The 26,021-nt window shown below is 39.1% G+C and overlaps 2 protein-coding genes across 2 annotated transcripts; both read left to right on the top strand.

Annotated features, from left to right (window-relative positions):
- The first annotated feature begins 1,589 nt into the window (after positions 1 to 1,589).
- Positions 1,590 to 4,888, top strand: LOC104433091 (pentatricopeptide repeat-containing protein At3g22470, mitochondrial). The gene is made up of 2 exons (XM_010045746.3): positions 1,590 to 3,881; positions 4,323 to 4,888. Exon 1 carries the CDS (start codon positions 1,780 to 1,782, stop codon positions 3,805 to 3,807), a length of 2,028 nt encoding a protein of 675 aa, XP_010044048.2. The 5' UTR covers positions 1,590 to 1,779; the 3' UTR covers positions 3,808 to 3,881; positions 4,323 to 4,888.
- Positions 4,336 to 9,250, top strand: LOC120295562 (pentatricopeptide repeat-containing protein At3g22470, mitochondrial-like). Its single transcript, XM_039316794.1, has 4 exons — positions 4,336 to 4,524; positions 7,801 to 8,044; positions 8,222 to 8,454; positions 8,804 to 9,250. Exons 1-4 carry the CDS (start codon positions 4,336 to 4,338, stop codon positions 9,248 to 9,250), a joined length of 1,113 nt encoding a protein of 370 aa, XP_039172728.1.
- Positions 9,251 to 26,021: the final 16,771 nt, after the last annotated feature.

Genomic DNA, 26,021 nt, shown 5'->3' with positions numbered 1-26,021 from the left:
AAAGAAAAAGTTGCCTCTTCTTAATAAAATGTGTAAAGGAAGGCAAATTGATATTTTCAATTTCAAATGTGAATTTTAAGTATGCAATGCCAACGTGTTTATACTTTTGTCCTGACATTTGAAAGGTCTAGAATAACTACTGTGAATTTCTCATGTATTTTTCATTTTGAAGCTCCATTTTTTTCTCCAAGGGAAAGTAGATTTCAATTGTCAAAAAACATTTCTTCTCTTTGCAATTGTAATTTAGGTGTGGAAAGTTTTAGCTCTTTTGCTAGCGATTTTTTGGGGGTTCACCGATTGAAAGGTCTTACGGCTACCAATTGTGATTTTTGTTACTGTTCCAGCTTATACTTTGTGTATGGCACCATTGATTGTGGCTCATACTTTATGATTCCTAGTTTCGAAGAATAGATGGAGAAAAGGTGGATCTGTCCAACATGGCTTTGGGTACCCATTAATCAGCTGCAACTGGCAAATTGCTCTTTCATCCTTCCTCTCCGAGGTGATCCTAAGAGTGCTCGGAAACTCGCACTGGTTCGGTATAGTTCTTTTTTTTTGCTGCGAATACTAAAGCCTTCCTCGCAAGCAAACCGACTTTCTGCGGTTGGGGTCACTCTTTAGAGATGCTTTGATAATCTATTTGGCTAGGCTGCAATTTGAGAAACACAATAGTCTTGATGGATAATTGTATGAGCATGCTCATACGTACTTATAGAGCAGGTAGAGAATTCTGCAATATCTCAAAATCTAGAGGGATGTCACCATTTTTCCACCTTCCATCACTCACCCAATGCCAAGCGTCCCTTCTCTCTCTCGCTCCCCAATTCTACAAGCAGGTGGATACATATGTATCTATCTTCACGGCAGTTGTTTAGACCTTTAAAATGTCATAACACAAGTATAATCCAATAGTGATTTAGATTGATGTCCGTGTTAGCAAATCTGATTAATGCTTATTAATGCAAGATTACTATTGAATATTTTTAATATAGTTCAAGCACTTAACTAATCCAATGAAAAGTGCAAACATGACATTACATATAATGTAAAGGGTTAATATTTGGGGTGAGCAAAATTCCAGGGTAGAATATGTAATCGAAAAATCAGACCTTGAGGAACGTCATGTTATAGTTTCAAGGAGAGTAGGTTTTAAAATTCGAAAATTAAGGAACTTATTTCAATGGATAAATTTCAAAAGTCCAGATAGTTGGTACACATAACTTGGAAATAAGTTTTTGTGTTTTTCTTGATCTCTGCCTTCGTACAATTCTGTGATATTTCATCGTGTCTAATAATTGAGGGTTGTTAGCATGACCTATTTTGGTAACATCCCTTGGCTAGATCTAAGAGAGGACCGGTGACTCTCTCCTGATTTAGGAGAGTTGTTACCCTTGTCTGCGGTCGACGAAGGTCATCAACAATGCCAAGTCCTTATTTAAAACTGTTATGATTACTTCAAGTCTTTATTTAAAATTATTATGATTATTTTTTATCTTTATTTAAAAGAAAATTCAATTCAAATTCTTATATTAAAAAATAAATGCACTTTGTTCCCCTACTTCAAATTTTTCACTGGGCAGAGTGCCAGAGAGTAGCGTGCCGAGAGTGAGCCCTAAGCAAAAAGCTCTCCAGTTTTGAGATTCATGATCAGCTGATGAGGGGAACGGGTCTCTGTGGTGCTTTCATTTTCCTTCTTCTTCGTGCTCCACCTGGGATCTCCAGCCAGTCGTCTTCCCATTCCATTCTCCATCACCCTCATCCTTAACCCTCGTTTAGACGATGAAGCTGACGAGTCTCCTTCGCCCTGCTTCTTCCATCTTCCTCCTTCTTCATGCGCCGACGACTGCGATCTCCAGCCAGCCATCATCCCATTCCATCCTCCCTCTCTCGTCTCGTCCTCGTCGTCGTCGGTTTTCCTCGACCCCTAATCTTGATTTAGATGACCCCAGCGAGGTCTTGAGTCACGTGAGGAAAATTTGCAGGAATGGTGGCGTGTTTTCGAGCGTCGGCGATGCCCAGCGTTGCTTCGGTGCAATGATGAAGACGGACCCTTTGCCTTCCCCCAGGGATTTCAGTCTTCTTTTGGGTGCTGTAGTGAGGATGAAGCACTACTCCACTGCCATCCGCTTGATTGAGCAGCTGCGTTCGTCAGGGATTGAAGATGATCATGTCTTGCTGACGATTTCCCTGAATTGCTTCTGTCGGTTAAAGCGGGTTGATTTGGGTTTGTCTATCCTGGGCAGAATCTTGAAGCTTGGGTTTCCCATCACTGTGGTGGCTTCGAGTACCTTAATTGATGGTCTCTTTATTCAGGGCAAAACTGAGCAAGCGTTGAGGTTCCTCAATGATATGGAACGAAATGGCCCTGAGCCTAATGAGATGACGTATGCGATAGTCGCCAAGGGGTTATGCAGGGCGGGTAACACCAGATTGGCGATCGAATTGCTGAGGGACTGGGAAGAGAGAAGCTGCAGGCTCAATTCCTTCGCATACGGCATAATAATAGATAGTCTTTGCAAGAAGGGATTCATCACAGAGGCGTTGAGACTCCACGGCATTATGAGCAAGAAAGGCGTCGAACCAGATGTCGTTACTTATAACACCTTGATCCATGGTCTGTGCGATGTAGGCCAGATGGAAGATGTTCTCGTATTGTTGAAACAGATGACCAGTGGAGGTATCCAACCCAGCATATTCACTTATAGCTCCTTGGTTCATTGCTTATGCAACCGAGGCCAATGGAAAGATGCTATGGTCTTGTTGGAGAAGATGATGAAGGCAGGAATCGAACCGGACATCGTTACTTATACCTCCGTCATTCAAGGAGTTTGCAATTTCGGCCATTTGGAAGAGGCTCGAAGACTGCTGAGTCATATGGTGCAAAGCAGAGTCATGCCTGAGATTCTAACCTTCAGTATCCTGGTGGATGCACATTGTAAAGAGGGATTGCTTGTAGAGGCAGAGGCTGTAGTCAACCAGATGATTCAATTAGGTAAAATGCCTAATATTTTCATTTATAATACATTGATGAATGGTTATTGTTTGCAAAATAGAATGAAAGATGCAATAGAAGTGCTTAATTTGATGGTTGAAAGAGGCTGCTCACCTGATGTTGTTACTTATAGCACGTTGATTAATGGATACTGCAAAGCGAAAAGAATGGACAAGTCACAGATGCTTTTCCAAGAAATGCTTCAAAGGGGCCTGATTCCTGATGTCATCACATACAGCACTCTCGTGGACGGATTTTGCAAGGTTGGGAACCTTGAAGCTGCGGCGGAGCTAATTAACGAGATGCAGTCTCGCGATCTATCTCCAAATCATTATACCTTGAGTGCTTTACTCGATGGCTTGTGTAAAATGCAGCAGATTGACAAGGCCATGATATTAGTTCGAAAGATGGAAGATTCCAAATTCGTCCCTAACATCGTGACTTACAGTATCCTAATAAATGGCATGTGTAATGCCGGAAAGCTCGACGATGCAATAGGGCTGTTTGATTGTTTGCATGCTCGAGGGTTGCAACCTGACGTGTGGACGTATAGTATTGTCATGCGTGGATTGTGCAAAGGAGGACGCACGGAGGAAGCATATCAGCTGCTAAAGGAGATGCAAGGAAATGGATGCCTTCCAGATGGTGTCGCTTATAACACAATCATCCAAGGACTACTAAGAGATAACGAAAATAGGAGAGCAGCGCAACTTGTTGGTGAAATGGTTGAAAGGGGTTTTTCTGCAGACTTAGCAACGATGGAGTTGTGGGTTAAATATCTCTTGACAAATGGAGCTCCTTCATTTTCTAGTTGAACTCTCCATTGTGTGTGAGATCTGTCCACTTTTTCATCTGAAATTTGATGGAGAGTAAACCAGATTAACAGCAGGTTTTCTTCCAGTCATCACCTCCTTGAGTCCCATGTCCCGTTAATGAAGTTGTTTTAAGTCTGGGAGATTTTTCCTCTTGCTTGATTATCGGGCTGTTGGAGGGGTGGAAGGTTGATTTTGCTTTTCGTATGCCTAGGTTTTGCAAGAAATCTCTGTATTTAACTGGTACATGTGCTTGTCGGTTAATGCTTCTGGTGCCTACAAACAGGTCAAATTCATATGAATGATCAAGTGGTGTGAGGATGTTCTCAAATTAAATCAATGTTAATAGCAATAGCTTTACTGTGTACTATATGCAATTAGACATTATAGACAAGTATCATGGACCTCTTCCTCAATGGGACACTTTGAATCAATAGCTTTGAGAGAGAGAGATACTGGTTTTCTTTTATTTTATTTTCCTAGCACCTCTGATCCCTTCAATGTCTTATTTACCATAGTTCTTCGAAGAAGATGCCCGGGTGGAAGTGGATGGTATATGATCATGGTGATGGGCACTTTGAATCAATAGCAGTGAATACTTGTGGCGGGTTGGGTACTCAGATTGTCATGCAGGTCGATTACATATTTGGGTTATTTGCTCTGCTTCTCACAGCAAAGTTTGGTGGACAGCTTGCTGACTTATGGAACATGGCTGCAACTGTATGGAAACTACTTTCAGTATCTTTTCCTTTGCACTGCGAGGGATTTCCCAAAAAGCATCTGTTGATGCGTGAACATGAATGCCGCTGACAGACATTGCGAATGCCAAACCACATTGATGTCTCAAGTGGCACCAATCAACTTCATTACAAATAGGCCCATAGGATGTAACTTTCTTTCGTTCTCTATAGAGGTAAATTCATTGCGAGTTTTCTGTTTTATTAACAGACGAACAAATGTTTTGATTTGTTTTTGCATGTTTCACTCACAACTGCAGGATTTGCCTGGACAGTCCCGTTACCCCCTCTACTCTGTGTCTTGACACAAATATAATAATAGTAGCGTGCAAACAAATAATTGTTTAGTGCGGCGTCAGGATGCTCGAGTTAAGTTGATGTTAATGGCGATACATTTACTTTGTACCAAAGATCTGCAATGCAGACATTATGCACCAATATCAGGGATCTATATAAATTAAATATATATATATATATATATTTTCTTAAATAAGAGTTTGAAGTTGATACTATTTTAAATAAGGGGGAAGTGCCTTCATTTTCTCAAATAAGGGCATGGAATACCCATATCAATCTTAAAAGAGGGTATGAACTCACCGGCTGTAAATGGCAATTTTGTTTTTAAAATTTTTAATTGTTTTCCTTTTTTTCTTCTAAAAAATGCTTTTAAAAAAGGAAAACACAAGTGAGAGGAGAGGGTGCTTCTTCTCCTTGTGGCCACCGCCCCCATCGTTGTTGGGGGTGGTAACGAAGGCCGACGAGGTCATTGGAGCTTGGGCAAGGGCCTACAAGAGGCAAGGGTCACCTGCCCTTGCCTTGGGTAGGGCAAGGGTCACCCGCCCTTGTGTAGGCCTAGCGGCCCTCACCTAGCGTCCCCAAACCTAGGGCAAGGTCCGGAGGCATCGCGCGAGGGCCACCAAGCCCATGTGAGGGCTAGTGACCTTTGTCCTGATTTGGGCTGATTTGGGAGAGGGTCGCCATCCTCTCCCGCTTCTGGCGAGGGCCTATTGGCTGTCGCCTTTGGTTGGCGAGGGTCATCAGCCCTCACCCAAGCGCTAGCCTTCATTGTTGCCCCCACGACGATAGGGTAGTGGTGTGTGTTTTTCCTTTTTAAAATTTTTAATCTAATTTAATTTAAATTTACCTTGTGTTTGGACAAAAATATCCCCGATCAGTCAAAATGCTAGCTGGTGAGGCTAGGCCCTTATTTGAAATAGTCATAACCACTCGAGGCCTACATTTGGAATTGATATGGTCGCTTCATGTCATTATTTGAGAAAATGATAATACTTCAGGCCTTTATTTGATTTTTTTTTATTTTTAATAATAGTAAAAAGGAATAATTTTTGAAAAGTTTAACATATTAGTAAGACTATGAAAAAGAAAATTGCGAAATGCCATGTTTGGAAAATTATAATTTTTTCCCAAACATAGAGAAGGTGGATAGGCAGTTCACGAAATGCATTATAGTGTTGATCATGCTATTGAGAAGAGATTTAATGAGATTATTGTGATTAGTAGGAGCATTGCGTTAGTTGGTGAAATAATGATACAAGCTTGGCCCACCGTGTGAGACCTTTCGAGATATTAATCCCTCATATGCTACTCTTAGGATTTTCAAGTATACTTCAAAATTTTGAATCTAGTGGCCGTCACATTAGCATGTTTCTTCCGGCCAAGAATCATGCGACCTTCGGGGCATGTTAGGAAAGCAACTAACTTGCGATGGAGAGATCAGAGCGGGAAATAAAGACCAATACGTATAAATAACAAGAATATGTATTCCCAACTGGACATTCATGTCTACCTGAAGTGTCATGAATTGATTGTGAATGTGACGCACTTTGTAAGGGAATAAAGATGGTTGAATTGATGTGATTAATCAAACACATAGGGTACGACAAGATTGTTCATTATTGCTTCTTTGTGTCCATAACCGATTCAATGCAGGGGCACTCATTGGTCACATGGCCAAGATCGCAACATGAATTGATCCATAACGACATTGCTTATAAAATAGTTTGCTTCGCTTTATGGGGCTTTATTTTGGGAAAATTCCAAATAAGGACATCTCATATGAGGACTTGAAGTGTCTATAATAGCTTCAAATAAGGGCTTGATCTCGCGGGTCGCCCGGTGACTAAATATTCTAGATGGTTAAAGGCATTTCCTACAAAAGACAATTTTAATTTTAAATTATCGATTTAGTTTTTTATTTTCTAGTAATCGCCAACGAATCTTGCCAGGCATGGGTGAAAGTGGCCTTGCCAACCGCTAGCGGGGGCCGACCTCACCCATGGCTAGTGAGGTCAGCCTCACCCAAGCAAGGCTATCCCTCACCCAGCTCTCTGCGGGCATCATCAGCGGCCAGCCATCGCTGGAGACCGGCCATCGGCGAAGAAGAAAGGGAAAATCAGAAAAAGGAAAGAAAAACGAAAACAAAATAAAGAAAAAAATTGAAAAAATGGTAAAGAATGAAAATGTCTCTGTAGCTACTTTATGTCTTTGTTTGAGAAAATGATAGCATTTTAGCCTTTTATTTGGCATAAAATCCTTTTCATAATATTACTTGAGAAAATGAAAGCATTTTAATTGCTCATTCGGAATTTTCCCCTTTTTGATTTTTTACTTATCAGTATGACTTGCAAATCTTGTCGAGGAAACCTTTTGGAGATACAACGGTCGCCTTGTTTCCTCCGAGAGAGACACAGAGAGAGAGAGAGAGAGACACACACACACACACAGAAGCAAAAAGCTTTTTTCAGTTTTTAGATTCATCATCGTCAAGCCGATGAAGCGTACAAGTCTCCGCCCCGCTTCTTCCATCTTCCTTCTTCTTCTTCCTGCTCCGGCTGCCATCTCCAGCGAGTCCTCATCCCATTCCATTCTCTATCTCCCTCATCCTTTCTTGTTTCGCGCTCGTCGGAGGTTTTGTTCGATCCCTAACACTCATTATCTAGACGACCCGAGCAAGCTCTCGAGTTACGTGAGGAGAAACTGCAGCGCTGGTGGTGTGTTGACGAGTGCCGATGATGCCCTGTGTTGCTTCCACAAAATGTTGACGACGAACCCTTTGCCTTCCCCCAGGGATTTTAGTCTGCTGTCGGGTGCTGTAGTGAGGATGAAAAACACTACTCGACTGCCATCCGCTTGATGAAGCAGCTGCCTTCGGTGGGGATTGAAGACGATCATGTCTTGCTGACAATTTCCCATCAATGTGGTGGCATCGAATATCCTGATTGATGGTCTCTTTATTCAGGGAAACACTGATCAAGCACTGAGTTTCCTTGATGATATGGGACGAAAAGGCCCTGAACCTAATGAGACCACGTATGCGATAACCACGAAGGGATTATGCAGGGCGGGCAACACCAGATCGGTGATTGAATTGCCAAGGGACTGGGAAGAGAGAAGGTGCCGGATCAAATTCTTCACATACAATATAGTAATTGATAGCCTTTGCAAGGAGGGATTCATCACAGAGGCGTTGAGACTCCATGAAAGTATGAGTAGGGAAGTGATCAAACTAGATATTTTTACTTATAATTCCTTGATCCATGGTTTGTGCAATGTAGGCCAGATTGAAGATGCACTGGCATTGTTGAAAGAGATGACGATCAGAGGCATTTAATCCAACATATTCACTTATAGCTCATTGGTTCACTGCTTATGCAACCCAGGCCAATGGAAAGATGCTAGTGTCTTGTTAGAGAAGATGATGAAGGCAGCAATCAAACCCAACGCTGTTACTTATACCTCTGTCATTCAAGGAGTGTGCGATTCCGGCCAATTGAAAGAGGCCCAAAGGCTGCTGAGTCATATGGTGCAAAGCAGAACAATGCCAAATGTTCGAACCTTCACTATCCTGGTGGATGCACATTGTAAAGAGGGAATTTTTGAAGAGGCAGAGGCCGTAGTAGACCAGATGATTCAATTAGGTATAGTGCCTTCTAATTTCGTTTATAGTACATTGATGAATGGTTATTGTTTGCAAAATACAATGAACGATGTTATGGAAGTGCTTAATTTGATGGTTGCTAGAGGTTGCTCACCTGATGTTGTTTGTTATAGCATGTTGATTAACGGACGGTGCAAAGTGAAAAGAGTTGACAACTCAAAGAGGCTTAAGATTAATGATCGTAAACAGATTTTGCCACGTTGGGGACCTTGAAGCAGCAGAGGAGCAAATTAATGAGATGCAATCTTGCGATCTATCTCTTAATCATTGTACCTTGAATTCTTTCCTGGATGGCTTGTGTAAGATGCAGCAGATTGACAAGGCCATGATATTACTTCGAAAGATGGAAGATTCCAAATTTGTCCCAGACATTGTGACTTACAATATCCTAATACATGGCATGTGTAATGCTGGAAAGCTCGACGATGCAAAGGGGCTGTTTAATTGTTTGCATGCTCGAGGGTCTCAACCTGACGTGTGGACCTATAATATTGTTATGCGTGGATGGTTCAAAGGAGGACACATGGGGGAAGCACATCAGCTGCTAAAAGAGATGGAAGGAAATGGATGCTTTCCAAATGGTGTCACTTATAACACAATCATCCAGGGGCTTCTAAGAAATAATGAAAATACGAGAGCAGCGCAACTTGTCAGGGAAATGGTCGAAAGGGGTTTTGCTGCAAATATAAAGACGATGGAGTTGTGGGAAAAATATATCGTGACAAATGGAACTTCTTCCTTTTCTATTTGAACTCTCCATTGTCTCTGAGACGTGTCCACATTTTCAGCTGAAATTTGATGAAGAGTAAACCAGATCGACGGCAGGTTTTCTTGCAGACATCACCTCCTTGAGTCCCATGTCCAATTAATGAAGTCTTTCTTATTCCAGGAGATTTTTTCGCTAGCTTCATTGTAAGGCTTTTGGAGGGGTGGCAGATGGGTTTTGTTTCTCGTATACTTTGGTACAGGTACTTGTCGATTAGTGCCTGCGGGTGCCTAATGTTTATCAAACGGGTTAAAATTCATAAAAATGATCAAGTGGTGCATGGATGCTCTTGATTCATATAGAGGTTAATAGCAATAACTCTTCTATGTACTAAAGTGATGCAATTCAGACGTTATGGACTATTATTATCGAACTCTTCCTCAATATGGAACCAAAGAAAACAATTGTATTTTCGGTTGGTCAACAAATTGTGTCACAAATCCTGATCTGCCATGTATGCGCTTTTAGAGAGATATTAGTTTCCTTGTGTACTCTTTTCCTACCACAATCTGTTCCCCTTCGATATCCTAGTTGCCATGGTTGCTATTTCAGAGAAGATGCATGTGTGGAAGCGGATGGTATTCGATCATGGTGATGGGCACTTTGAATCAATTGCAGAAGACATTTGTGGCGAGCTGGGTACCCAGATTATCATCGCAGGTCTATCACATAATGGCCAAGTTTGAGGGACGGCTTGCTGACTACATGGCTGCAAGTGTATCAAAACTACTTGCAGTATCTTTTACTTTGCACCGCGGGGGATTTTCGGAATGGCATCTGCTAACGGGGGAACAAGAGCGCCATTGACAGGCCATTCCAAATGCCGAACCGCATAGACATCTTGAGCGACACCATTCAACTTCATCAAAGTCAGGCCTGGATGATTTGACTTTCCACTGTCTTTTCCGCAGCATCAATTGAATTCCTTGCCATTGGCATTTGTCTCAGTTACGGACTTGGGAACACAAATTTTTGTTTGTCTATGCGTTTCACTTTCGACGGCAGGAGTTGCCTTGCTAGTCTGCCTCTCGTCACACCTTCTACACTTTGTGTTCTGTCGCAATCATAGTAGCGTTCAAGCGTTTCGGAGACCGTTCTTTGAGCTTAGTATAGGTGCAGCTTAGTCTAGGTGCGGATATTGTAGCCGACATGATCAATTGAACTCAGAAAACAGTAACTTGTCAAGCAAAGTGTTCAAAAGTCGAAGTTCTGCAAATATAACAGGGGTAGGGAGCTTTGGACAACGATTCTTGCAATTAATGACCGAAGAAGGGAGGAGGCAATTGAAGCTTCCCCTGCTGAAGTGTGCGGAGAGTGGGAGGGATGGTGGTGGTGTTGTCTAAGATGGGAAGGATGATGGAGTCGCCTATGTGCAGGTGGGAAGGAAGAGACTTGAGGGACATGGACATGGACGAACCCACCTCCCTATGTGAACATTGGTTTGCTAGATATACCGCTCCATCCCATCCCATTCGCTCCTCTCGACCCTCTCTTTCTCTAGTTCTCTCGGACAGAGCCCTTCTCGACGAAGGAGACAACCCTGACTCTTTTGGCTTTGGCCAATCCTTTTCTAACTCGATCGAGCTCTGTCAACGAGATCATAGCTAGATCTAAACTTGAACACGGCTGACTCCACAAAGGAGCCAAATCTGAAGTGAATGATTTTGACCATAATAAATTATAATTTGAATTCATATGATTACAATAGACAGAGCAAAATCATGAATTAGTAGTACCTCGAGCCACAATGTAGCATAAGGGACAAAGAAGCTAGATATACCTGAAGAATGGAACGAAGGCCCTCTAAGGAGAGAGTGACAAATAATTCATTAAGAGAAGCCTCTATGGTAGTAGGCATGGCAAATGGATGTGCACGTGAATTATGACTCCGGGGTTGATTTTTTAGCTTGATGGGTCTAAAGTAATTGAATGCTACGTTGGTGACAATGCTTACAAATTTTTTCCATCATATGTGCTATATTGGCCAAAACAGAGCAATTTGTATAAACTATGTGAAGAAATCGATACTTGGAAAGCATATATGCAGATAATAAGGTAAAAATGGACTCAGCATGCCAAAATACCTTCGTAATTGATCTAGCCATGAACTTGGCTAAAATTAGTCGAACTGGTGAAAGACAATCCTAGAAGTAGTCGGTTGATTTGATTGAACTGATCAATGATTGGTCAACATAGGTCGACGATCAACTATCGATCAATGGTCAGGCTGGCGTGGACTAATGATGTGGCCAAAAAAACTAACATGATGGAGATAACGTGTCAATGACATCATCACTAGCGGTCCACCACTAGTCACTGCTTGGCACGTGAGGTGATGACAGCAGTTTTCTAATACAGATCGTCTAGATTTCACGTGTAAAAGCTTCTGATGCTACGTAACATGACAAAAGGTGAGGTGGTTGCTAGGATCTATCTTGTTAGAGGACGGCAGTTGATAACGGCATAGGAGAAGGCAGCCGATTCCATTTGAATGCGTCAAGTTCGGTGATGGTATTCGTTTTCCAAACGATTAGTTGAAGCGTGTCAGACAACTAGGGGATGTTGCAAACTAGCTAAGAAATGTAGCTGGGATGGTTGGCATTATTACGAACACCTTGGGAAAAGCAACCCATGCAGCTAGTGTTATTACGAAACATACTTGATGGTTCTAATGCCAAGTTGAGAATTGTGAAGAACCGGAAAATTTACTGCTAAAACTTCACAGATGCTCATCGTGTCTACAAATTATCCATCACTCAAGAGCTTTGGATACTATAATTCGTCTAAATGATGTTACGAGGGAAAATTACTAAAAAAGTCATAAATTTATTATAATTTTGCAAGTTTAGTCCTAATTTTTTTTTTTGGTTAATTCAGTCATAGATCTTTTTCATTTGTGTCAGTTCAGTCAATCCTACAATTTTAGCCAGTCGGCACTAACATTACATTTTTTAGATAATTTTTGAATTCTTTAATTTTTATCTTTTATCTTTTATTTTTAAAAAAAAAAATCCCCCCTTCCCCTTCTCTTAGGGTCGATGAGGATCGCCAGCCAACCCTCACTGGCTAGGGTGCGAGTATGTTGCCCCTCGCTTAGATCTAGCAAGGGCCATGACACCCTCACCCGATTTAGCCTAGCAAGGACACTGCGGCCCTTGCCCAAACAAGGCGAGGGCTGCAACTGCCTTGCTTAATTTGGGCGAGCGAGGCAGCAAGGCCCTAAGTAAAGGAGAAGAGGACAACATTAAAGAAAAGAAAATTACAAAAATTTTCAAAAAATTATTAAAATATTATTTAAAAAGTACCAAGTTGACGCTAGTTGGGCAAAATTGACCAAATTGATTGAACAAGTGTAAATGCAAAAGTTTTAAGTCTGAATTGGGAAAAAGTTTAAGACGGAATTAATACAATTGCAATATATTTAAGATTTTTTTTTTATATTTCTCCCAATGTTATGATGATATAACAATCAATGACAACCGACAAAAGATCTCTATGACATGTTTTTTTGCCAAAATAACCAAAGATAATTGTTAGTCAAAGTTGTTTAATCTTTGAAATCTGCAATCAATTAGAATGGAAGAGCTAGCATAAGTAATTTCTGGGTCATCTCCAACAGCAAATGGATTGCATTCTGATCCTTGTAGATGGAGCTTAGGTGCATTTTGGACCTTACACGTCTTTCATCAATTGCAAGAAGTTGTGTGCGTAAATGCTTAGTGCATTGCTTGTCAAGAAGATAAAAGGAAAAAGATTAACCTCTTCGCAGGAGCCCCAAACTACAGTTACAACAAAACCAATACTTAGGGAGGAAATTTATAAATTAAACCACCACTAGTCAAAATCATGTGGAATCTCGTCTGTATGTATTTTTTTTCCTTTTCTTTTTTTCTTTTCTTAAATTTCCTCCTTCGTTTTCTTCTTGGGTTTGGCAAGATGATGATAGTGGCAATGATGACGGAAATGGCAGCGGTAAAGATGGAAGAGGAGGGATAAAAGGAAAAATAATTTTAAAGGATGACAAATGTACGTTGTTTTTAGGAGATTTTTGATATCATAAAAAAAAAATTGGAATAAACGTGTCGATTTTTTTTATTTTGTGGTTATTATCCAAAATTAAAAGCTGAATAAAGTTAAAAGAAACGGACTGTTCGATTATGTCTTCCCATGTCGTCTTCTCCTTCTCCTTCTCCTTCTCCTTCTTCCAAAGCAAAATGGCCGTTGGACATCTTCCTCAACTTCAGAGGCGGGGACGTCTGCCACGGCTTCCTCGCTGACCTCCACTGGACTCTGCTTCACAGCGGCATCAACGCCTACATCAACAGCGAGGTCTTGAGCATCATCACAAAGATCTCCATTACAGTAGGACAAGTACCCTTGAGTGTTGCCAAGCATCCCGCTCGGTGTAGGCTGCCGGGTAGAGAAAGTTATATCATTGTTAAGTACATGCTTGGATGAGGTTCGGATGATAGGAATAAGGGAAGCAGGAGGTATAGGGAAGACCACCATCGCTAAAGCTGTCCATGACAGTATCACTAGTCAGTTTGATGAGTGCAGCTTTCTTGCAAATGTTAGAGAAACTTCCAGTAGACCTGACGCGTGGTTCATTTGCAAAAACACTCTTATCTGAGATATTGTTGAAAGAAAATTTAGTGGTCTTAAGTGTGGATGGAGGCGTTAACCTGATATGAGATAGACTTTGTTACGGGAAGATTCTGCTTGTGCTTGATGATGTGGATCATGGGGACCAGTTAAATGCATTAGCTAGAGAATGTAAATGGTTTGGAAAAGGTAGCGGGATCATTATTACGATTAGAGATAAACATGTACTAACTTCTCACGGGATGGATCAGGTATATGAAGTTAAAGCGTTAGATCAAGGTGGAGCTTTTGAACTTCTAAGTTCATATGCTTTTCCAAAAAACCAAATACAAGACATAAGCAGGGATCTCATAGATGTATTTTGGGCTATGCTAATGGTCTTCCCTTAGCGATTGTGGTCTTTGGTCCCTTTTTATTTAGCAGAATTAGAGGGGAATGGGAGAGTACATTGGGTAAACTTGCTAAAAGTCCTAATAAAGATATAAACAGTGTTATGAAGATAAGTTTTGATTAGCTGGTGGACGATGAGGAGGACATTTTCCTCGACATTGCTTGTTTCTTTAAGGGGAGGGATAGTGATTATATAACCAGAGTTCTTGATAGTTGTGGTTTAAAGACATTAGTTGAGATTCAGATGCTAATTGAGAGATCTTTAATAACCATTGAGAATCAGAGAACAGTACAAATGTGTTGAATTATGTCTCAAGTTTGAATCCATTATACGATACCCGATACGCGCAAAACATTTTCACGTTGAAACGAGGAAGAACGTCAGCGAAGCATTTAATTAAAATTAAGGAGCGTGCGATAGGAGCCGAAAAAGATCCAACCCTTGGCGTTGGAAATAAAGTCTTCAATCCATGGGATTCTTCTCATTTGTCAGCATAAAATCTGAAGGGTGATCGTCCAAATTCTTCTACGTTATTAAATGCATGCACATGGCCATGTGCATGCATGCTTGTAGAAGAATTGGTTGGTCAACACTTGCTGCTTCTGAAGCTATCTCGTAGGCGCCCAATTTTCTTCTCTTCTTGGTCATCTTTGTGGACTTCTTTCGTCTTGTTGCGGATAAAGGAGAGAAGGCAGAAGCTCTTCTACGTGTGTCAGTACACGCTGCTCAGTTCACACGCTAACATTAAATGCATGGAGGCACATACTTTGAAGATCGGTGCCTTCTGACAATTCTGGAGTACAATATTATTTTGTTTCCTTCTCTTCCACCGATAAAAAGGAGAAGACGTCTGGAGCTTGATAAGCTGCAAAAGAAAAGAGCTTCGTAGTGAGCGAGAGAAAAGAGCTCGAGAGAGAGAGAGAGAGTGCGAGGCTTGAGCTCAGAGAGGTTTTGTGCGGAAGTTGAGTCCATTGATTTGTTTTGTTAAACACCGTGGGTATCGGGTATAAAGTAGGGCTGAGAAACACTTGAGTGCATATGTGATTGTAATCCTGTAATTCTCCGATTTATAGTGGATTGATTTGCTGGCTCTCCCCGTGGACGTAGGTTCCGACATTCAAACCGAACCACGTAAATTTCCGGTGTCCTTTTGTTCCTCGTTTTATTTCGATCGATTTCTATAGCTCCCGACATAGTGCAAAATATACAATCCGCTTCCACTGCGACGCTGATTCATTACAACAAAATGCATGACTTGATTCAGCTGATGGGTCGGGATATCATTAAACAAGAGTGTCCAAACGATCCTGGGAAACGGACTAGATTATGGTGCTACGATGATGTTTTTGAAGTTTTGTTGGACGACACAGTGAGAACTTCTTATGAAACCATTGATAATCTTATCTGCCTTAATTTACATGCTATAACCTAAATGGGTTGGGTAATAATGATCATTATTTTTACCTCAATAGGGAACCAATGCTGTTAAGGGCATAGTGCTGGACTAGCCAACACAAGAAGAGCTAGACATCAGTCCCAGTGCTTTCACCCATATGAGGAGACCGAGATTGCTCATAGTTCTGGATGCACAAAGTAGCAGAGGTCCCATATGTTTTCCTGACGATTTAAGGTGGCTTGAATGGACTGAATATCCTTTTAGAACTCTCAAGTTTAGTGCTGGGGTATAGAAACTTGTTTATTGTGATGTGCATAACATCTAGATTAAAGAATTGGGCGGGAACTTAAACGTACCTGATACAAGCTTTCCTTGATGGTTTTCATTTTAGGTGCCTCTAACAAAGTGAAATTGATCAGAATCTCATTCAGCTGCTCTTTTCAATTTGCAGCATTTCAGAAATCTGAAGTTCCTGAATTTCAGCCGCTGTAAGTCATTGATTAGTGTTCCAGACTTCTCAGAGGGGATTTGGAGACAATGAACTTAAGCAGGTGCTCAAATCTCAAGGAGCTTCCAAGAAAACTGAAGCTAAAATACCTTCAAACACTTGACGTAATTAGCTGCTCTAAACCTGATAAGTGTCCTGATATTGATGAGATGGAGAGCTTGACAAAACCTAATTTATCTCAGACTTCTACAAAAGAACTTCCTATGTCATCTGAAAAACTAGTCTATGTTAAGGTTTTCTTCTGAATTCGTGCAATTGTTTTATTAGTCTTCCTAGTAGCATTTGCAAGATGCAAAGTCTAGAGCACCTTTCTCTAAAAAATTCTTCGAAGTTTGGCTTGTTTATAGAGAACAGTGAGAGCTCCAATCTACCTAAAGGTAGACGTGGATTTCCGAATCTAGTCTCCTTGAAGCTTAGTGGCTGCAATCTGTCACAGGGTGAATTCCTTCTGAGTCTTGCTTGCTTCTCTTCTTTAAATATTTTGCATCTCTCAAGAAATAATTTTGTTAGTCTTCCTACATGCATTAGCAAGTTTGAGGAGTTGATGGTCCTCAAATTAGATGATTGTAAACAACTATTGGAGATCCTAGAGCTTCCACCAAACATTTGTACCTTTGAAGCAAATGGTTGCAATGCATTATCCAGATTTCCAAAGTTGCCTATTCAGTGCATTTTGTCCTCCATGGCAGTGTGCGTTCGCTTAGATTCATTGTTAGACGCATATTGCGCAACCCCAAGATCTCCATAACCAGAACAAGAACATGCATAATTGAGTAGAAAGATTAACGCACCTGTTTTGGGATCCATCAAACATAAAGCGGAAGCAGAAAAGGATTACCCACATGTTATCAAGGGGATCCACGCAACAAGTCCTTCTCCTCTATTGCCCTCCGTATCACTGGCTCAATGAGGCGGCCCCCTCACGTTTAGCGTTAGGTAAACGCCCCTTAGGTGAGGATACATGTGAGAATTAGGGTTAGAGGAGAGACTTGAGCACTATTTATAGAGTTTCCAGCCAGTCCCTCTCATTACGGGCCAGGCTCAACTCGGCCCACACTAGCCAGCCCATATTAGACTAATTAAGAAACCTTCTATCTCACCTTAGACCAACCCTGTTTTACGGTAACCGTAAAAACAGTAAATTACAATATCAATTAATTTAGTCCACATTAGAAAAACTCTTACATTCTCCCACTTGGACTATATTAATTGAAATAAACTTGTATGTGCGCACATTTGGTCAAGAGATAATTCTTAATAGTCAATCCTATCCCATAAAGTCTTAAACACCGAATCATGGCGGTAACTGCGTGTATACACACAGAGCCTTCCATGGTCACGAATGTTCTCAACTTTATTGATATGGATTCAATATGGTAGTGTGTCAAATGGATAACGTCTCTCATAGAGAGATCCCATTTGTCAGTCACCATTCTCTTACCTTAGGTGTCACAAAAAATTTGCGCCACAAGAGAATGCTTTATGGTTCCAATGAACCCACATATGTCTTGTCCTTATGGTTAACCTTTCTTTATTTATCACAAGACATATGCACAAGGCTAATAACCGGATGCCCGGATGCCCCTAGCCTTCACTCAAGGTATAAAGACTTTATCAATATGTATTCAACATAATAACAATACATTCAAAAATATTTTATTGAATGCAAAAGTTGATACATATCAAACCGTTACTAAGTGTAACGAACCACAGATGTGAACTTTATCAAAGTAAAGTCAAAATAACTCCCACTAAACAACAGTATCCGAAGATACTCCTAAGCCCATGTTAACGATATGTTACTAAAATACACATGGGCGTAGGCCTTTAGTTAGTAGATCTGCAACCACATCATCTGTGAAAATATGTTATATTATAAGTCACCTTTCTGTACCGTTTCTTTATGGTCAAAAAATATCTTACCACCATATATTTAGACCCCTTGAGACATCTGTAGTAAATAAATAATACTACAAATTTGTTCTCAATACAACTGTATGGGTCTATCCATCAAGTTAAAACGATCAATTCCGTCATGAGGTTTTGATCTAAAAGAATGTGCTTACATAGCAGAAGATGACATAAGACTTTATTTTGACCTAAATATGTATTCTGCCTATTGAAGTCCGTCAAAATTGAACATGATATTTAAGTCTTTAGTGCAAATTCGATTTGCATACATTATATTTTTAAGTGCACCGACACAAGGAACACCATTTAATTAGATTTTCTCAATATCTAAATAAGGACAATGTGATAGATTAAGTCCATCACCCTTAACAACAGGAGCAATTCCTGGCTTGCAATGATATATATTGAATATTTCCAATATATAATCAGCAAATGTCCTCCGAGAAAATCTAATATAATATGGCAAAGACAATCCTTACAGACCTCAGTACAAAGGATATAAGATGTCTCAAGATCACAACTCGTAAGCAAAACATCATGTACATGAGAAAAAATAAATTTCCTCCCACTGACCTTGCAGTATATTGAATTACTTTATTCTCAATTGAACAAAATAATAACACTAAAAAACTTTAATAATATTGTCTGGAAACTTGCTTAAGACCATGAATTATAACTTTTCAGTCTACACACAAGTTTACTTGAATCTGCTGCAAAATCATCCAGTTGCACAATATAGATTTTGTATCTATTTGGCGTAACTTTATATCAAAATAAATTATTAATGCCACGTTCACTCTGAAAGAACATTTAAAGAAATAATTATTTCTTCACTATAAACAATCCACCCCTCTTTCAGAGTTAAAACGTTAGTTACAAATTTGGCTTTAAATTCCACAATCTTTATTTGAAATTCTTTTAGTTTTGTACGCCAATTTGCAACTAATAAACTTGTGATCTTTAGACAAGTCAGTAAGTTTCCAAACATGTTTCATAGATTGTATATCGCCTTTTATGGTATCTAATCACATACTTAATTGAGAATAAGAAACGACATTTATAAATATGTCATTACATCAACTATATAGTGGATATTGTAATCATGCTCTCACAAATAGACTATATAGTCTGGTGGTATAACTGATCATCTTTCCTTAATAAATCTCTTTAATAAAGCTACAACCACTTCATTCTGCACTTGAGAGATTTAAGAAATTTCATTATAAACTATATCAAGAATAGTACCTTAAACCTCAACAAGTTTAGTCTATGGTACAGGAGATTCCACAATTGTCTGTACCACAATTGTTTATATAGGCAAAGATAAAGATACAGTAACATCCATCATACTATTATCTTTAATAGTCTGAGAGCAGCTATCCTCGTCAAACTGTAGAAACTTTACAGTATATGATACCATAATTCTTGTACCTTCTTTAGGGTCATAAAATTAATACCCCTTTTGTATATGAAAAAATTGCTTTCATAATATCAGCCCACAAAAGACCAGATAAATTAGTCTTACTAATCATACTCATCACCATGTTCAATATGGTGCATTTATGCCTTTCACCCAAATCTTTTTGTCAGAATTTTCAGGTATAGTAATTAAACTACCACCCCAGAATCTATCAAGTATTTGACAAATGACCCTTTAAGCTATTTCGCATTGTCATACTTGCCAAAATACTCATTACCATTGTTAAACCTAACAACCTTTTTAATCATATACGAGATGTATATGTCATTAAGATTTAAACACAATTTTTGCAGATGTGTCCTAATTTCAATATCAGACAAGACAAAATTTCAAGCAACTAAGGCTTCATTCATCTTATAGCAGTGCAGTCCGCAGGAAAACCTCTTTTCAAGTGTTCTAGAATGGAACGCTTCATGGACAATAAGCAAATTCAATTGCTCTTTTCTCAAGCAACAAATCATATGTCCACAACTTAAAATTTGAAGCAGTAAAAAACCTCAATGATGACGGAATTACCATTTACAGAAAAGATGACTGAAAAACAAGCAGTATATAATTAGCATCATGTGAGCATTGTGTAACTTGACGTACAAGTACACATCCAGAGAGTTACATGCAAAATCACATAATCACCTTTGGGCAGAATACATGACATGCAATTGTACACTCCCCACATGATAAGAGTTATGAGAATATGTTCCAATTCTTCGTAAATTCATCACCTTTGGGCATATGAATCACTAGAATCAGTCACTCCTCCACCACACTATCATGTATCCCTCCATGAACTAATACACAATCACCTCCTTTGGGAGTATGATTACGCATTAGACCAGGAGACATCCCAATCATCATACGAGACCGAAATTTCTCAAACCCAATCAAGTGTGCCACTTTGGCGGTCACTACTCAATTGAATCATTGAAATTCTCTCATACCAGGATATAAGCTTTACTCCTCACATACATCATATATATGTGATTTTAACTTTAGTGATAGGGGCATCATATCACCAAAATCACATATCATGCTAATTACATTACTTTATTCATTAATAAAAAAAAATAATATATATATATATATATATATATATATTGATCACAGTAACACAAGAAACTTCTCATAACAGAGAATAAAACATCTCTTATGCACCCCAATTACATATTACTAGAACAACATAAAAAGAATGCTGATCTATTATATCTCTCACAAATTAACATCAATAGTAATACAGGGTACACCAAATCAACAAGCACTATTGCTCATGAGTTTCATACGGCAAAACATGACTCCAAGGCCAACATCTGATTTATTAGCCAATTTTAAGCAACAAATTATCATTGTAATCAACCAGTGGCCTATTAATTGAGTCAAACCAGAGAACCAAATATCTAAAATTTAACAGTAGATACTATTGCTCTGCGTAAATATTGTCATACTTCTTTACCATAAAAATATTCAACTTGATAGACATTAACAAGTGACCAGATGAGTTCATGTACAATATGCAGTAATTTAATTGACATGCATTACCCACATACAGCAGATATGTTAATCAGTACAATCAGTTTGGTCACGAGTTGTTTTTTTTTTTTTTTTGGTAAAAGGTAAGAATTGTTTGGTCACGAGTTCTTAAGACGTTTATCATTCAAAGATTACCCGCGTGTAAAAGAGTATGCATGAGCAATAAAAATTTCATGACTTTACTGTTTCTCATTATCTCAAGATATATTCAATTACTATCTCATAATGATTGAATCTCATTAAACCAGCTTCAGTTCACAATAAAGTTTGATTTTTATTGATGAATCACACCTTTTTATTATGTGATAACATACTAGTAACCCATTACCTGTATTTCCAAAATCACAGAAAATACAAGAAAAATACGCAAAAATACACGTATTTAGGGTTCCGTATATATTTTCACATCCATAAAATCATCAAACATATAAAATAAATATACCATGAGATAGGAAATCACCATACGAGTCCAACGCCACCAGCCACGCGCCGAAATAGTCCCCCACGCGCCCGCACGCGCCGCCTGAGTGCGCGGCGCGTGGGGATCACGCGCGGCGCGCGTTCGACGCCCAGGCGGCGCGTGGCCGCGCGTGGGGGCGCGTGCGGTATCTCCCGGCGACGTGCCGCCAACCCTCTTGCTCGTTTCGTCTCCCCCAATCCAAATTTGTGATTTAATTTAATTTTCATTGAACAAAAAGTCTCGAAAATCACAAATTAGGGAAAAATCAGTACCAATTAGGGCTAATACATACAAATTAGGGTAGATCCGTACAAATTAGGGCAAAACCAATTGCGTTCGAGTTCTAAGGTTATGGTTGCTCTGATACCACATGTTAGACGCATATTGCGCAACCCCAAGATCTCCATAACTTAACAAGAACATGCATAATTGAGTAGAAAGATTAACGCTTTTTGTTTTGGGATCCATCAAACATAAAGCGGAAGCAGAAAAGGATTACCCACATGTTATCAAGGGGATCCACGCAACAAGTCCTTCTCCTCTATTGCCCTCCGTATCACTGGCTCAATGAGACGACCCCCCTCACGTTTAGCGTTAGGTAAACGCCCCTTAGGTGATGATACGTGAGAATTAGGGTTAGAGGAGAGACTTGAAGACTATTTATAGAGTTTCCAGCCAGTCCTCTCATTACGGGCCGGGCTCAACTCGGCCCACACTAGCCAAGCCCATATTAGACTAATTAAGAAACCTTCTATCTCACCTTAGACCAACCCCTGTTTTACGGAACCGTAAAAACAGTAAATTACAATATCAATTAATTTAGTCCACATTAGAAAAACTCTTACATTCATGTCATGGATTGGTTTGTGAAGGTATTGACCTTGCTAATATTTCATCACTGGTGAAGAAGCGATCGGACAACCAGGTGATGTTGAAGGCATCGGTGGACTTGGTGGTGAAGCTGCGGTCAATGTGGAAGGAGACATTGCTTGTGCGAAGAACGATGAGGAGGAGTAGAGCTGCGATTACCGTGGGAATAGGAGGAGTAGGCAACATGGAGAGAGAGAGAGGATGGTGGTGCTCCAGGATACCGAAGCCAGACAACGGTGACGTTCCATTCAATGCTCAAACACGTCGATCACTGATGAGGTTGAGTTTGTTTATTTAGTAGAGCAGAGCTTTTCGAGATATGCATAAGGAAGATGATAGGGAAGAAGATGATAGGAAAAAAAGAAGAAGAATTAAAAACAAGAGAAATAATTGTGGATTTAGCATGAGAGGAATTGAGACAAGTTTGAATTTTTGATCGAAGCCTCTTAAGGCAATAAACCTGATCACCTGTGCCCATAGATCTTATATGTGAGACTGGTGTTCAGCCCGTGTCTAAGCCCAAAAAAAAAAAAAAGAAAAAAAAAAAGAAAAGGAGCAAAAAAGATATCATGAGGACTGAGTTAATGCAAATATGAATCGAGGTCCAAGTATGATGTCAGAAAGTCAATGCACATATTACACAATTCGATTTCATCAAATATGAATCAAGGTCCAAGTATGATGTCAGAAAGTCCATGCACGTATTATACAATTCGATTTCATAACAAATCGAGGTCCAAGTATGTGCCTATACAAGTAAAAATAGGTTAATAAGTAAACGTTACTCTAAAGTAAAATCATTCAAAGTAATGTTTGGGGACACATTTTGGTTCCCATTTTTGCGACATCTCATTTTAAATGGCGCTTAATGTCAACATGAGTAATATTTAACTTGTTTATCACTTATGCTCATGATTTTCCACTAAAGAAAATATTTTAATGATTTGGAAAAAGCAATTTTGCAATTTGGAAATGTCAATACCAAATTGAAGGAAATTGGGCTGACAGGTGATTGCTAGTGTGGCTTGTGAAATTAGTTCTTGCAACTAATGACTTTTAAGCACGTGCGAGCGAACAAATTGTGATCATGCAGTTCGAACTGGTGAAGTAGATGAAGACCTGAAAATGAAATAGGCCAAGTTGATTATATTGGGGCCGAAGAAGCGACACTAGCATGGGGGCATATTTTCCGAAAGTTAGTCAAAGAATTTGGAAAAAAAAATTCAATCAAAATCATGGCTTATTGTAGGCTTGCAACTTTATAAGTCATCTTAGTTCGAAACACAAGGCATCTTTCAAAACATATAAATGAAAATTCCAAATAACAGCTTGAATGAGGTTGTTTTTTTAAAGAGAGAGCCTAGAGTAGGTATTACTTTAATAATTGCTTGAAGTGACTACATTAATATGAAATAAATCTTTGAACTCCTCGGTCATTCGAATGTTCATTGGCTCGTGAGCATGTGATATTTTCATGGGTTGGAATATGAGCATTTTTTTAACAGAAATGCAATGAAAATCTGTCACTGGACTCGCTCTATCCTTACTCTAGATATAAGCATCAAAATCAACTTTGATCATTTTTCTTTCCAGAATAAAGTCGCAAGAAGTGAAGCTATCAAGAAAGTGATGAGTAAATGTTCCCCTGCACTTTTGACTAAGCAAAAAAGACAATAAGAGATATCGTCAAATCACATTAATTTCATAATGATTGGCGTAATTAGTGCGCTTGATTAACACGGAAATCCTCTTTTGGACCAAATAATTTGAATGGAACACTTAGACAAAATCTTTCTTAGGATCTCTCGTCCAAAGTATCTAATGTTTTTGAAAAGGACTTGCACTTTGATTTGTCTGGGATTATTGTCGCTAAGCGTCCAATGAAATGGGCCTTACTCGAGTCGAAGATCCTTCTCCGAAGTATCAAAAACTAAGCTATTGGCGTACCAAGAAATCATTTACAGGTGTTCTTGTAGAAATTTTCTATTTTTTTTGAATTTATACATTGAACCAATCACGTCACTTTCAATTAAATAAAAGCCTTGGTTTATTTTCATGCCCCAACAATGAAAGGAAAAAGGTAATACTTATCCAATTTGTAACTAGAATGTCTAGTGCATAAAGAAAAATACTACGTACCAATTATTGGTGAAGACCTACTCAAATCAAAACGCATTTCTCAAATTAGCACTAGTATCTTCATACTTGCATAAACAATACATCTTGTGAAAAATATTTAAAATAATTTACATGTCAAAGCTATCCTCTCAAGTTAAATAAGAGGCTTGCACTCTGAATTTGGATATCTTCATTCCCATTGTATACTAATATATCTCTAGTAAGCGAATCATGAAAGGCATACCAAATAATCATGCGAATTTTAGCCACCAAAATCACGCTCGCGACATTTGCCTGTTGTTCCCGGTGCCACGGTGCCTTGGTACACATCATCCACGTTTAGACAAAAGTACTCTTTATTGTTAATATGTTCTTCTTGGAAATGAAGAGAAAAAGAAGGACGAATAAATCAAAGCAAACGAAAGTGAGGTGGAAACCATCAAATGAGCCACATGTCAACTCTGCATAAAGCCCTCCACAGAGTACCAAAATACCGTGATAGTTCTAGATGAATTTAGTAATTCAAGACAAGAGAGAGCGCACAAACTATATATAAAAGGATTTAGTATTTCTTATTTGATATGAAAGGAGGAAAAAAACACTCAAAATCACTCCTAGATTGCAAGTTCTCTCAAAATCATCCATCAGTCATACTGTAACCCATGCAAAATAAAAATCTCAACCTTTCGCAATCCTTTTATTGGCAAGAAGTGTCCAAAAGCTCCTGCATGATAACGTCGCCGAAAGGCAGTTGTACATGCACTAAATAATATAATTGAGACATCAAAGCAAAAGCTCCCATTCCACGAACCCTCTATACATCATTGCTGTTCAAAGTCTTAAGGCTCTAGCTTTTACGGAAGATAAAGCTGTTATCGTAATATAGTTGGTTCACAATATCTTATAACTAATGACAAACACCTTCAGATGAATAAGTGATTATCTTTACTAAGAAGTTAGGAAAAAAGAGTGTTAACATGGAATAAGAGGTCTGACAAAAATGAAATAAAAAGGAAAAAAGTATTGCTTAAATAGTTATTCGATCGTGGATAATCCATTAGCTGAGAAATTCTAAATATGATATTAAAAATATAAAATAAATATAAAATGTCGAAAAAAAATTAATCAAGGAGTGAGATCAAAGTGACTTGGCTAAGGGGGTGATGATTCAATAATCTTTAGGCAAGATATGATATGGAGAAGTTTAGTTTGAAAAGTAGGGAAAAGTTGGGGAAACTTATTTTAGGGTTTACTTGTCTAGAATCCATTATGAGAGAAAAAAAATGTCAAATTGTTCATTATAAATAATAATATTGCGATTGACCCTTGTATATTGATGCTAGGGGCATAGGAGTATTGCTAGTTTTCTTATCTATTTCTTTAATTAATGGAAAAGGCAAGTCCGGTCAAGAAGCAGGTTCCATGCACCTTCTACAAAATGCTGTGAAAATTACGCGTGCATTGATTATCTTTCGTTTTCTTTTCTATAGCTATCT

This window comes from Eucalyptus grandis, chromosome 1 (genome assembly GCF_016545825.1).
Source record: "Eucalyptus grandis isolate ANBG69807.140 chromosome 1, ASM1654582v1, whole genome shotgun sequence".
NCBI classification, from domain to species: Eukaryota; Viridiplantae; Streptophyta; class Magnoliopsida; order Myrtales; family Myrtaceae; genus Eucalyptus; species Eucalyptus grandis.
Note: the sequence above shows the minus strand (reverse complement) of the source record. Positions and strands in the feature narration are given on the sequence as shown.

Excerpts from the sequence above, each read along its gene's own strand:
- LOC104433091 (XM_010045746.3), top strand. The coding sequence starts at position 1,780 with ATGAAGCTGACGAGTCTCCTTCGCCCTGCTTCTTCCATCTTCCTCCTT.
- LOC120295562 (XM_039316794.1), top strand. The coding sequence starts at position 4,336 with ATGCCCGGGTGGAAGTGGATGGTATATGATCATGGTGATGGGCACTTT. Across the intron at positions 8,045-8,221 it reads GGCGTTGAGACTCCATGAAA|GCCAATGGAAAGATGCTAGT; the intron begins GTATGAGTAGGG and ends TATGCAACCCAG. Across the intron at positions 8,455-8,803 it reads TTTTTGAAGAGGCAGAGGCC|ATGCAGCAGATTGACAAGGC; the intron begins GTAGTAGACCAG and ends GGCTTGTGTAAG.